The sequence below is a fragment of the Elephas maximus genome, chromosome 12 (assembly GCF_024166365.1).
Source record: "Elephas maximus indicus isolate mEleMax1 chromosome 12, mEleMax1 primary haplotype, whole genome shotgun sequence".
Classification (NCBI taxonomy): domain Eukaryota; kingdom Metazoa; phylum Chordata; class Mammalia; order Proboscidea; family Elephantidae; genus Elephas; species Elephas maximus.
Genome location: NC_064830.1, coordinates 53,060,709 through 53,072,982, shown reverse-complemented (window position 1 = coordinate 53,072,982; position 12,274 = coordinate 53,060,709). Strand labels below are relative to the sequence as shown.

The window sequence follows — 12,274 nt, the reverse complement described above, 5'->3', positions numbered from 1 at the left end:
TGGAAACAACCTAAGTGCCCATCAACAGATGAATGGATAAACAAACTATGGTACATGCACATAATGGAATACTACACAGCAATAAAGAACAGTGATGAACCTGTGAAACACCTCACAACGTGGATGAATCTGGAGGGCATTATACTGAGTGTAATAAGTCAATCATAAAAGGACAAATATTCTATGAGACGGCTATTATAAAAACTCATGAAAAGGTTTACACACAAAAAGGAACAATCTTTGATGGTTGAGGGAGGGAAGGATGGGGAGGGAAAAACACTAACTAGACAATAGAAAAGTGGTAACTTTGGTGAAGTGGTAACTTTTGGTGGAAGTCAGCACAACTTGACAAAGGCAAGGTCACGGAAGCTCCATAAGACACATCCAAACTTTCTGAGGGACCAAATTACTGGACTGAGGGCTGGGGACCATGGACTCAGGGAATATCTAGCTCAATTGGCATAACATAGTTTATAAAGAAAATGTTCTACATCCTACTTTGGTGAGTAGCATCTGGGGTCTTAAAAGCTTATGAGTGGCCACCTAAGAAACTCCACTGGTCCTACCCTGTCTGGAGCAAGGGAGAATGAAGAAAACTAAAGACATAAGGAAAAGATTAGTCCAAAGGACTAATGGGCCACAAGTACCACAGCCTCCATCAGACTGAGTCCAGCATAACTAGATGGTGCCCAGCTACCACCACCAACAGCTCTGACAGGGGTCACAATAGAGGGTCCCAGATGGAGCTGGAGAAATATGAAGAACAAAATTCTAACTCACACGTACAAAAAAAGACCATATTTACTGGTCTGACAGAAACTGGAGAAACGCTGAGAGCACGGCCCCGAGACACTCTTTTAACTCAGTACTGAAGTCACTCCTGAGGTTCATCCTTCAGCCAAAGTTTAGACAAGCCCATAAAACAAAACAAGACTAACTGGGCACACCATCCCAGTGGCAAGAATGAGAAGGCAGGAGGGGACAGGAAAGCTGGTAAGGGGAACCCAAGGTCAAGAAGGGGAGAGTGTTGACATGTCGTGGGGTTGGCAACCAGTGTCACAAAACAATGTGTGTATTGTTTAATGAGAAACTAATTGCTCTGTAAACCTTCATCTAAAACCAAAAACACAATAATAATAATAATAAAAGAATGAATTTTGTTAAATAAGTGCTAAAAATCCTACATTTTTTTAACTTTTGGGATTTAAGGCTGCCCATGGTCGTGGTGGGTCATATTGGTAAAACCTGCCTTTTAGGGAAAATAATAGAGTGGGAAAAAAATTAATTTTCTTTTTTTTAAATTGGGAACAGAATTTCCAAACATTTTTTGAAATAACTGGAGGCACCTGGGGAGGTGACCAAACCTGAATTAAGAATCTCGAATCTTACAGAGGGCATTGAACACATTTTGTTCATGAATATTTTTAGCTCTTGTTGTGTAACAAACCCTAATCCTGAATTTAGTTTTGTAACTTGATGTTTCCTTTTTTTGTATTTTAGATGGAGCAGATAAAAAGGGCAAATAAACTGTTTACCAATGATTGTATATTTCTGAAGAAAACTTTGAACATCCCAGTTATATCAGAGAAGCCTTCGTTGTTTAATGGAATTAACTCAATTGATTCTGCAGAAAATGAAACTCTTGATAGTAGTCTTTCTCATGAAGAAGAGCCATTTGTGGCTAGGGAAGTCCTGTCTCCTCCCAGTCCTCATGAATCTGATATTCGGCCTGTGCAGTCGGAGGAAGTGTCAGCCAGAGATTTCCTGCAGAGACTAGACTTGCAGATTAAGTTATCAACACAGGCAGCCAAGAAACTAAAAGAAGAAAGCAGGTAAAAACGCCCCTGGTAAAAATGTCAGAGGCTGAATAAATTATTTTCTTAAATGCCCTTGCTTGGCCAAATCTTTCTTCTTTTTGCTTTAAAAATTGTGTTTTAATTCTAGGAAAGCATTTTTAATATTAAGTCTAAACAAAGGTGGTTTTTGGGTAGAGGTACTGCATTCTGCATAAAACTTTATCTGTCTTAACACTTTATTATAAAAAGTTTGCTTCTTTGCTTTAATAGCATAACTGTCAAGCTAGCATTTCTGAGTAGCAGCCAGGTAGAGGCATGTAGTTGATACCTTCAAGGGAAGCAGTGCCCTAGACAATGCTTGTAAAATATAGATCCTTATAAAATTTGTCAGTTATTGTCCATTATTTATGTTACCTGATGTTTGCTACCTAAGATCTCATGTGAGCTTATTTTTTTTTTTGTCTTTTAAAAAATTTGGTACTAAAACAAGCCTTTCTTCTATAGTATCGGTTTCCTTATTTCTTTATGATTTCAAGAATGGCACAACCTACTGTGTTTGTTTTTGCCCAGGCTACCAAGAAGCTTGCAACTAAAATTGATGCTCAGGATCAACAACTGTAGTATATCTTATGATTCATGTATTTTTTTCCTTTCTTTAGTCCCAGTTTTTAATTTCTATTTTATTCATTTTGTTATATGTATGGCCTTTATTGTAGACACCTCAAATCCTTTTGGGAAAGAGGTGGAATATAAAAAAATAAATATAATTAATTTGTAACTTAATGTAGGCTCCCTGGGTGGCACAAATGGTTAAGTGCTCAACTACCAGACAAAAGAGTGGCAGTTTGAACCTACCCAGAGTTGCCTTGGAAGACAGTCCTGGTGATCTGCTTTGGAAAGCTCCCAGCGTTAAAAACCTTAGGGAGCACACATGGGGTTGTCATGAGTGGGGATCAACTCAATGGCAACTAACAATAACAGCAACAAAATAATTTAATATAACATATTTAAATATAGAAATATCATTTTTTATTCCAGTAACTGACACACCAATTCTTCTAAATTCTGTACTACCTAATGGAGATAATAAGGTCTACCTTAATATTTGCATTTCATAGAACTTTCAAGGAATTCACACTATTTATAAGTTGATATATTCCTGCCCTTCTCCAGCAACTGGATATTAAGTTGTATAAGTATACATATTAGTTTTCTGAATATAGTTTTTAAACATTCATTTATACACTTTCTTTTTTTCAGAGATGAAGAAAGTCCCTATGCAACCTCCCTCTATCACAGTTAGATGATTAGGCGGCCTAACTTAACTTGGAGTAAGAAATGGTTGGACCATAAGGAAACCAAGAACTGAAGATTCGAAAGCGTGTCTTTTAAATTTCCAAAGCATACATCTTAAAATCACAATTTAGTAGTTCTACCTACTGCAATTGCACTGAAGTGATCAGTTCCCTCTAGCTTTCTGTAATTTTAAGTCTTATCATGGCACGAGAGCAAGATGCATCCTAAAGCTTATCACTTTTGTAGGAGGTGGTAGTTTTCAGACAAGCTTTTGTAATTACTGGTTGACATAAAGCATCAAAGATTATTTACATATTCAAGATGAAAACAGTTTATCTCCTCATGAAATTGTAGTTATGTGAAAAATATGTTGCTGTTTATGTGATGCTGAATTTGCTGTGTTTATAACTTAAGTGCTATATATATATTTCAATATGTATTACATTTTCTGTAGTAATAGAACCAAATTTTGTTTGTTATTTTGTAAAAATAAACTACAAGAGTCTGAATGAGAAAATAAACCATGTTTCCATATTTGGGTCTTCAGGTTTTTAAAACAAATGTAATTGATTTTTAAATTATATTTTTACAGTGGTGACAGCTTCTCCTGCACTTTAATGATTCTTATAAATGCAATTTTGGGAAAAAAAGTTTGAATAATTTAAAAGCAAATTTATTACAGTTACTAGTAACTTTTGACTCTTCATATTTGACCTGATATGTTTCAGATATAGTGAGAACATGGCATACGGTCAAAAGCACAAATAAACAATACCATCATCTGGTACATTGGTGAATTCAAGTTTGTATTTCATGGACAGATCACGTTATAGAGTGTTTTGCAGTTACTGTGCTTATTTGAATTGAGGATTAAATTTTTATTGCCTTTCTCTTATCTATATTATATATATATATATGTTACTGCAGTAAACAAAGCAATATATCATTTACAATTAAATATTTTTTGGCCTCAATTTCTGTTCAACTACCAGATTCAATAAATTCTTAGACTTCCACAAAGACTCCCCTGGATTTACCATTCTCCATCATCGCAGAAGGAATTTGCTTTCCAAGGCATAAAGGGGACTAGCTTGGACCTTTCTTTTCCCTCATTTAGTCTCCCTTTTTTCTCTTCTGTCCCTATTTTCTCTCTTTCTCATTTTCTTCCTCCCATCTTGCTCCTCCAGTTCTTCAATTAAAGCCAGAAACAAGTGCCCTTAGGTGTTAATGCAGTGAAGCTTACGGGACTAGACTCACCCATATTCAGCCCTTGAGGCTGACCGGTGCATTAAGGGGAAGGATTAACTGTCTGCGTTTATCTTGCCAAATTTCTTGTTTGTTTATAACATAGGCAATGCTTTGTGTTTTGTTTAATTTTTATGTTATCATGGCATCTTTGATTGTGCTTTGCTGTTTTCTTGCATTAACTACTATCTGAACTGTGGGGAATTAGTTGGAAGAGAACACTTAAAAAAAGCAGTAATAAAGGAAGGGAAACAGTTATGTAAAAAAAAAAAAAAAGGCCAGGCCTTTGTGGAGGCATAGGAACTTTAAAATACAGAATTATCATGCTGTTTAACATAATGTTAAATTTGAGAGTAATCCAAAAGACATTCATCCAAAGACATTATTCAAAAGATGTAACATAAACTCAAATTTTGAAATTAAGACCATAATCTCAAAAACATTTTTGAGTCCTGTTTTATTTTTGCCTACGGCAGCCTCTCTTAGCAATTTCTACTTAAAACCTCTCTCCTCTCCACATTATCAGTAACTGAATTCTTTGTGACCCCAGTCAGACAGTAAGGGCTACTTTAGTTCCTGCTGTAGGGGAATACACTGACAAGAAGCCTGGCTTCTAGTCCCAGCCTAAATCATATATGACCACATGATTTTGAGCATATCCTGGGCTCGATGTTCTTTTTGTGAATGTTTCCTCACTTATAAAACAGGACTTAATAATCTCCTTTTGATTAATAATCTCCTTTTGTCTCGGATATTGATAGGAGCAAATAAATGTCAATGTTTTTGGGAAACGACAATAAACTTTCTAAATAATTTTATTTTTTTAAATGCTACATACACATTTAGGTAAATTATAGAAAGTGAACGGATAAAACAGTTCAGTCACAGCAAGTTCTCTCTGATGCAGAAGCAGCCTGTTGGGACTATAGGACATGGGCAAATAGTCATGTTATCAAAGAAGACCTCATCCAAATGGTCTATGTACTTTGTACTTACTGTACTTTGACAAGTGTAGTTTGGGTAAAGGTGTTTTTAATGCCCTCTCATCACTTACCCACAGGTACTGGTTCCCTAGAACATAGAGAGTTCAGTTTTTGTGTGTCAGGTTTTGTTTTTTGTTTTTGCAACTCTAAAGAGAAGATGGGGAAGAGCAGCAGTGGTCTCTGACCCCTGGAAACAGCCTCTCACAGCTCACCTGAGTTCCCAGTCCTCACCAAAAGGTAAATACCGCATAGGAGTACTCAAGACAGCAATGTAGGTACTTGAAGGCCATTTGAGGTAGTGGCAGCTAATAAATAAAGCATTGTTATTTTTATGATTTAAACTGAAAGATATAGGAAAATATTTATGTAGTTAATTTACATTGAACAATACATTTTCAAAGCATTTTTTTAGTTTGGGAACACCGACCGGGAATATTTCAGGAGAGGACTGTTTGTGGTAGTGGTCAAGGGAGAGACGGTGCAGGGACCCAAAGATCATTAATATTTTCCTCCAGGAAAGCTCATTACCAGCCTTGGTTCACAGGGAACAGAGTGATTTTTAATCCTATTTCTATCAGACTGCCTGACCCTCTTGCTCTGTTAATATTTTTTTAGTCTTGGATCAAATCCAGTTTAAATAACTGTAGATTTGGCATAAATTTTTACCTTGTTTAATATAGTATTTATGACCTCATTTATCTTCTTGGAAAGTACATAAGTATCCCTCTTTATGAGCAAACTCAAACATCTGAAAACCCACTAATAAGAAATGTTAAGAGTAGGGAGAAACTTAATTCATCAGCGAACCCTATGTCTATTTTTCATTGGGCCTGATAAAGAGCCAGCTGAAAAGAGCAACTGAAAAAGCAGATGACCGTCCTTCAAGCTATAGAGGCTTTGAGGAAATGTGAATTCATTTCAACTCCCAAAACGGAACTGTGAGTGGGAAAGACATCTCGTATCAAACACACTCTAATCTTCGAGGTGCTGTGGTTCCTTGCTCTGAAACAAGAGCCCCCGTAGTTCTTCAGGGAGTGCTTATATGTGTGAGACAGAAGGCAGAGGGCTTCATTTTACATTCAGATCATTAAAAGCTTTTCCAAAGGCCACATCTCTGATTATAAAGTTTAAGTCTATGAGGAAATGATTCTAGATGCAAAATCTCAGCTTATATACATCTTTACTTTTCAGATAGTGTTTATGGTTTCAACCACTTCTAAAAGGTTATTATAAATTTAGCACTTTCTAATAATCCTTAGGTTAAGATTTTTTTCAATAATCCTTAGGTTAAGATAACTTTAATCACAGAGTAGAGGTATTTTAAAAGCTATATTATGTTTTCAGAAACAGTCAAAAGACTCCTGGATCCATTGCCACTTTTACATGCTACTGTAAATGCGCTTGATGGCATCAGCTTCTTCTTTATCAAGGATGCCTTTCTCCACATAAGCATCAGTTTGTTGGGTGATGAAATCCCTCATCTTCGAAAGGTCATAATCTGGAAAATATTATGGGAGCATTAAGATAGGGAACAGAGGGGCCCCCAAATCTGCAATTCACATAGACAAATTAAAGTAACAAATAACAGGAAATGGGCCAGGGCACAGAAACAAAGCCATTCCCCAGAACAGTGCGGCAGGGTATCAGAAAATAGCCTGAAAACTTCTTTGAAGTTGTCTTTCAGAAGCAGCTGAATAAAACCAGCCCCAGGGACATGTGCAGAACATCCACCTGTGACCGTTGTGTGACCTTCCACCAGGGGCAGTGAGGGGCTGCAGCAGCAGCTTGGGGAATTGAACTCGGGGAGCAAGAGACTGCACAGGTGCGACACCCCATAATAAGTCCTGCTACGAATCCCCAGAGACCTCTGGGACAGGAGCCATCTTAGAAAGCTGCTGCGCATGCTCCGTAGTTAACATATTCCCGCCTAAGCCTATGAATAAACATGAATCTTTTCCTACCCAAGAACTTTTAAAAACTCAGGCAAGCCCTTTGTTCTGTTGGGGGGGGGGTATGCATTGCTTAGGCCCTCCTTGTCTCTGCTTGCAAGCCTCTTCAATAAAGCTTTGCTCGTTTGTGCCTTATCTGCTCATTCTTGACCATTGAGAGGCAAGAACCTTATTCAATTCTGGCAAAAGCATCATGAGCAAACATGGCAAGTCCAATCCCATTAGAGTGACTACCATTAACTGAGAAGCATTCTGTACCATAACACAATTACTATTTCCCTGTCTTTCATGTTGGGAGATATCATGGATTAAATTATGTCCCGCTAAAAATGTGTGAATCAACTTGGTTGGGCCATGGTTTCTAGTATTATGTGGTTGTCCTTCATTTTGTGATTGTAATTTTATGTTGAGAGGATTAGGGTGGGATTATAACACCACCCTTATTCAGGTCACCTCCATGATCCAAGGGAAAGGGAGTTTCCCTGGGGTGTGGCCTGCACCACCTTTTATCTCTCAAGAGATGAAAGGGAAGGAAGCAGGGAGTGGGGGACCTCATACTACCAAGAAAGCAGTGCCAGAAATAGAGCGTGCCCTTTAGACATGGGGTCCTTGCCCTGAGAAGCTCCTCGACCAGGGGAAGATTGAGGACAAGGACTTTCCTCTAGAGCCAACATAGAGTGAAAGCCTTCCCCTGGAGCCGATGCCCAGAATTTGGACTTGTAAACTACTAGACTGTGAGAAAATAAATTTCTCTTTGTTAAAGCCATCCACTTGTGGTATTTCTGTTATAGCAGCACTAGATAACTAAGACAGGAGACATTAGAATTCTCAGCATTGGTGCAGTGCTTTGCAGTTTACCCTGTGTACTGTGTTATTTCAGGTGCTCTTCCTCAGAACCCTGTGAAGTACTCAGATGGGAGTACGTCCTCATTTGACTAAGAAGGAAAGCAGTGCCTAGATCAGGGCTTCACAGGCTGGGGCTCTTGAACGCTGCAGATGCATATTCACTGGGCCTGGGGTGGAGCCTAGATTCTGCATTTTTAATAAGTTCTCAGAGGATGGTGCTGCTCCTGGTCCCGGAACCACACTTGGGGTAACAAGATCCTAAAGGTTAAAATGCCTTGTCCAAGGTCACACAGTGAACATTACAGTCAGAACCAGGTAGTCTGCCTTCCTGTCATTATACCAAGTTGTCAAGTCCCTGTTGATGTGATAACCTACTTTTTAATTCAAAAGCCATCACACCACCCACCAAAAACAAATCCTGGTAAGGAGGCTGCCTACAGTATCTTTCTGAAGACTTAAAAAAGAAACATCATCCCTTGATTCTTTAATTATCCTATTTTGGGAAATAAAAAACATGAAAGTAAAAATCACCTGAATTCTATTAATCATAGATAACCACAGTTGATATTTTGTTATGTTTCTTCTACTGCTTTTTAAATATATTTATCTCAACCCAGAATTGAAATCACAGTGTACTTACACCCTTAGTACTAGCTGTTTTCACTTAACTTCACACAGTGAGCATTAATATTCCTCAGAAACACCATTTTTAATGGCTACGTACAAATCCTAGTAAGGAGGCTGCCTACAGCATCTTTCTGAAGACTTAAAAAAGAAACATCATCCCTTGATTCTTTAATTATTGTGTGCCTATTGTTTAAAAAACAGGAAATAAAAAACATGAAAGTAAAAATCACCTGAATTCTATTAATCATAGATAACTACAGTTGATATTTTGTTATGTTTCTTCTACTGCTTTTTAAATACATTTATCTCAACCCAGAATTGAAATCACAGTGTACGTACACCCTTAGTAGTAGCTGTTTTCGCTTAACTTCACACAGTGAGCATTAATATTCCTCAGAAACACCATTTTTAATGGCTATATACATTCTATAAACCAAACCAAACCCAGTGGCGTCGAGTCCATTCCGACTCATAGCGACCCTATAGGACAGAGTAGAACTGCCCCATAGAGTTTCCAAGGAGCACCTGGAGAATTCAAACTGCCGACCCTTTGGTTAACAGCTGTAGCACTTAACCACTACGCCACAAGGGTTTCCACACATTCTATAGAGGTATCAAAATTTATGATACAAATCTCCTGTGGTGAACATCCAAGTCTTCCACACTGTAAAGCACTTGGTGAGAATTGACCCTCCAGACTGTGCATTGCCTGAACCTGAGTTCCTTGAGGACAATGCCATTGTCTTTGCAGCCTTGACATCTGGGACAAAGCCCTGCCTTCTGTTTGTAAAGGGGAGAGGAAGGAGAGACTGGGGACACAGGAGTGTCAAGTGCTCCAGGGCCACAATTAGCTGCTTTGAATGTAATCTGAACTTGGGTGGGTCACTTGGGCCTCTTTTAACCCCTGCTTGAAGGGAAAACTAAGCATGAAGGATCTCTCTACAGTTGCTTAACTGTTTATCATCCCAAGATGAGGTGAGGCTCAGAGAGCTAGTTTCCTCTTCATCAAAGAAGGCATCTGCTCCCCATCAGGGCATGGCTGTGAAGATTAAAAGACAGAATAGCCCCCAGTCATTGCGCACTTAGCAACTATCATCTTATTTGCTCCTCCCCAAACCCTATGTAGTAGCCCCATTTCAGAGATGAAGAAACAGGAACAAAGGGGATAAGTAACTCGCTCAGGAAGTGGTAGAGTTGGGATTTGAACCCAGGTTTGTCTGTAGTCTCTTTGACCGCTCTACTGCCTTGAAGTAGTGGGTGTAAATCATCTAACACAGCAAACATTCAACAAGTGCTTGCTTCTTTTGGACTATTCCCTTCCTCTCAGGCACAAAATAGAGAATCTATGTGAGTGTACATTTTGAGTGCACATCACAAAGTGATCCCTGACTGACTCAGAGGGCACTGAGAGACACTGGGGATGAGCTCTTAAGAATCAGTTACAGTGTCAACACCTTTAATGGAACAAAAAGCAGACTCCCAAGGACAGATGTAGAGATGTCCAGGTGATCTGAATGGGCAAACAGGAAAACATTATGCTTTCTTTTGCAATGGAAATCCTAGCTTACATCAGTTCAATATAACTGACCAAGCTATTACCGTGTTTAGTGGGAAAATTAGCCAGGTGCAGAGGAAAGGCACTTGGATTCTAAAGCTTGCCCTGCCCTAACTGGGTATTAGAAGTTGCATAAGCCACTTTAACTACCTTCCTAACTTCAAAAAGGTTTTGAGGCTGTGAGACTCAAAAGAGATAAGGGCTGTGATACACTTCTTAAAAAGTAAAAACTTTTGTTTATGGATGCATAAGATTTTATTATCACCCTTGATATTATATCACATGGACCTCACTTGCCTGGGCTTGGGAAAGAGATTCAGGACTCCTAGACCTCTGCCAAAGGGCATCAGCAGAGGTTAAGAAAAGCCAGAGCTAATAGGAAGTCTTCCTGCCCATGTGGCTGCAGTCACTGAGTGGCCCTAAGACCCAGATCCCCACAGGCTTTGAGAGATGATTCGAGTCAACCAAAGCACTGACGAGGGTAGTGGAGAAAGAAATCCTTGTTTCTTTAGGAGGGTATCCTGTATATTGCCCTCACTTTCTGGAGGCAGAAGGGAGCATCGAACCCAACACTGTCATTCTGGAGTTTGCTCACACATCTTTCAACATGCGAGCATCGGGGTCTCATGCTTCACTAGGCTGATCGTTTCTGAAACCGGAAGATTAAATTCCGGGGCATCACTGGTTATAACCAAGAATCAGATTCATAGGTTAATCAATGAAAGCAATAACATGATAATCCAGATCGGTGGACAATACAATTTGCATTGGTTTTGGGATGCATTTGGGTACATACTATATTACCTGATTCTAAGATGCACATTTTTTTTAAATTTCAAAGTCTTTGTAGTCATTGATGACATATCAATTTAATTTGCCACATTTTTTCTTCCTTAGTGATACATTGAAAACAATGAAGCATTTTTCAATTCATGACAGATTTGATGAAATATAGGTCATGTGACGTTTAATGTAACTGACAGCCTGAAAATTCACATCATTTTGAACCAAATATGTATGTAAAGACGTAAAAATTGTTTCCATCAACTTACAAGATCACAGGCCAAAAGGGTGTTGAAGATACCTCTTCCTGCCACTGTGCTCCCTCTCAGTGGCTCTTAAGCTTGGCTGCACATTGGGATCATCTGGGGTGCTTTAAAATATTTATGCGTGGGTCCTGCCCTGGAGTTTCTGATTTAGTGGTTCTGAGGTGCCACCTGGGCACTGGATATTTAGAAGTTCCCAGGGATCTTATGCACTTTGGAGTTTGAGAAGCACTGCTCCTCTCATTTTAAAGCATCATTTTGCCACTGCTCTGGCCAGACACCTGGCAATCATACTAGAATTCTCCCTCTGCATGTGTCTTGAGTGTCCACCAATTCTTTATTTCCTCTGCCTCTGCCTTGGTTTCAGCTCCATCATTTCCATTCCAAATCCTTGCCTCTTTATCTCTTCCTCAGTTTCCAGGGTCTCTTTTTTTCAATCTGGAATCACACTGCTGCCAGACGGATTTCTCAGTTCTTAACCTAATTAGGCCCTAATTTAGAATCTCCTACCTAAAACTAATCTCCTTTGCAGGTTCCCCAAGCCTCTTCCTGGCCTGGGCACTGTCCACATTTCCAGTCCTGCCTGTCAGTCCTCCCTGCAGACACCCTGTGTTCCCCTGAAATGAAGCAGCTCCCGTTCCCGGAAAGCACTACTTTCTTTTGTCTTTCTAAGTCTGGGCACCCAGGGCTCCCTCTGCTTCCTCCATCTGTCTTCACTCAGGAAATTCCTACTCACTGTTCCAGCGAAGGCTTTCCTGAGGCCCTTTCTCCTACCTGTCTCTGTCCTAGTAAGAAAATGCACCCTTGCTCTCTTCTCCTTTGCACCACCACACCGATCATGGTAATAGCACTTAGCAGGTTCAAAAGTAACGTTACTGACACTGTGAGCTCTTGGAGAGTGGGGCTGTATTTTACCAATCTTTGAATTTCT

At 39.3% G+C, this 12,274-nt stretch overlaps 2 protein-coding genes across 4 annotated transcripts in view; one reads left to right on the top strand and one right to left on the bottom strand.

Annotated features, from left to right (window-relative positions):
* LYSMD2 (LysM domain containing 2) overlaps window positions 1-4,052 on the top strand; it is a 39,848-nt gene extending 35,796 nt beyond the window's left edge. For all 3 annotated transcript variants that reach the window (XM_049903754.1, XM_049903756.1, XM_049903757.1), the window contains 2 exons: window positions 1,501-1,832; window positions 3,057-4,052. In XM_049903754.1, coding sequence (XP_049759711.1) covers window positions 1,501-1,832; window positions 3,057-3,099 — 375 coding nt within the window. In that variant the 3' untranslated portion in view covers window positions 3,100-4,052. The remainder of the gene's footprint in view (window positions 1-1,500; window positions 1,833-3,056) is intronic.
* A 2,489-nt stretch (window positions 4,053-6,541) lies between these two features.
* Window positions 6,542-12,274, bottom strand: part of SCG3 (secretogranin III) — a 55,159-nt gene continuing 49,426 nt past the window's right edge. Inside the window, exon 12 of the mRNA XM_049903753.1 lies at window positions 6,542-6,818. Within this exon, the coding sequence (XP_049759710.1) occupies window positions 6,700-6,818 (119 nt within the window). The 3' untranslated portion in view covers window positions 6,542-6,699. The remainder of the gene's footprint in view (window positions 6,819-12,274) is intronic.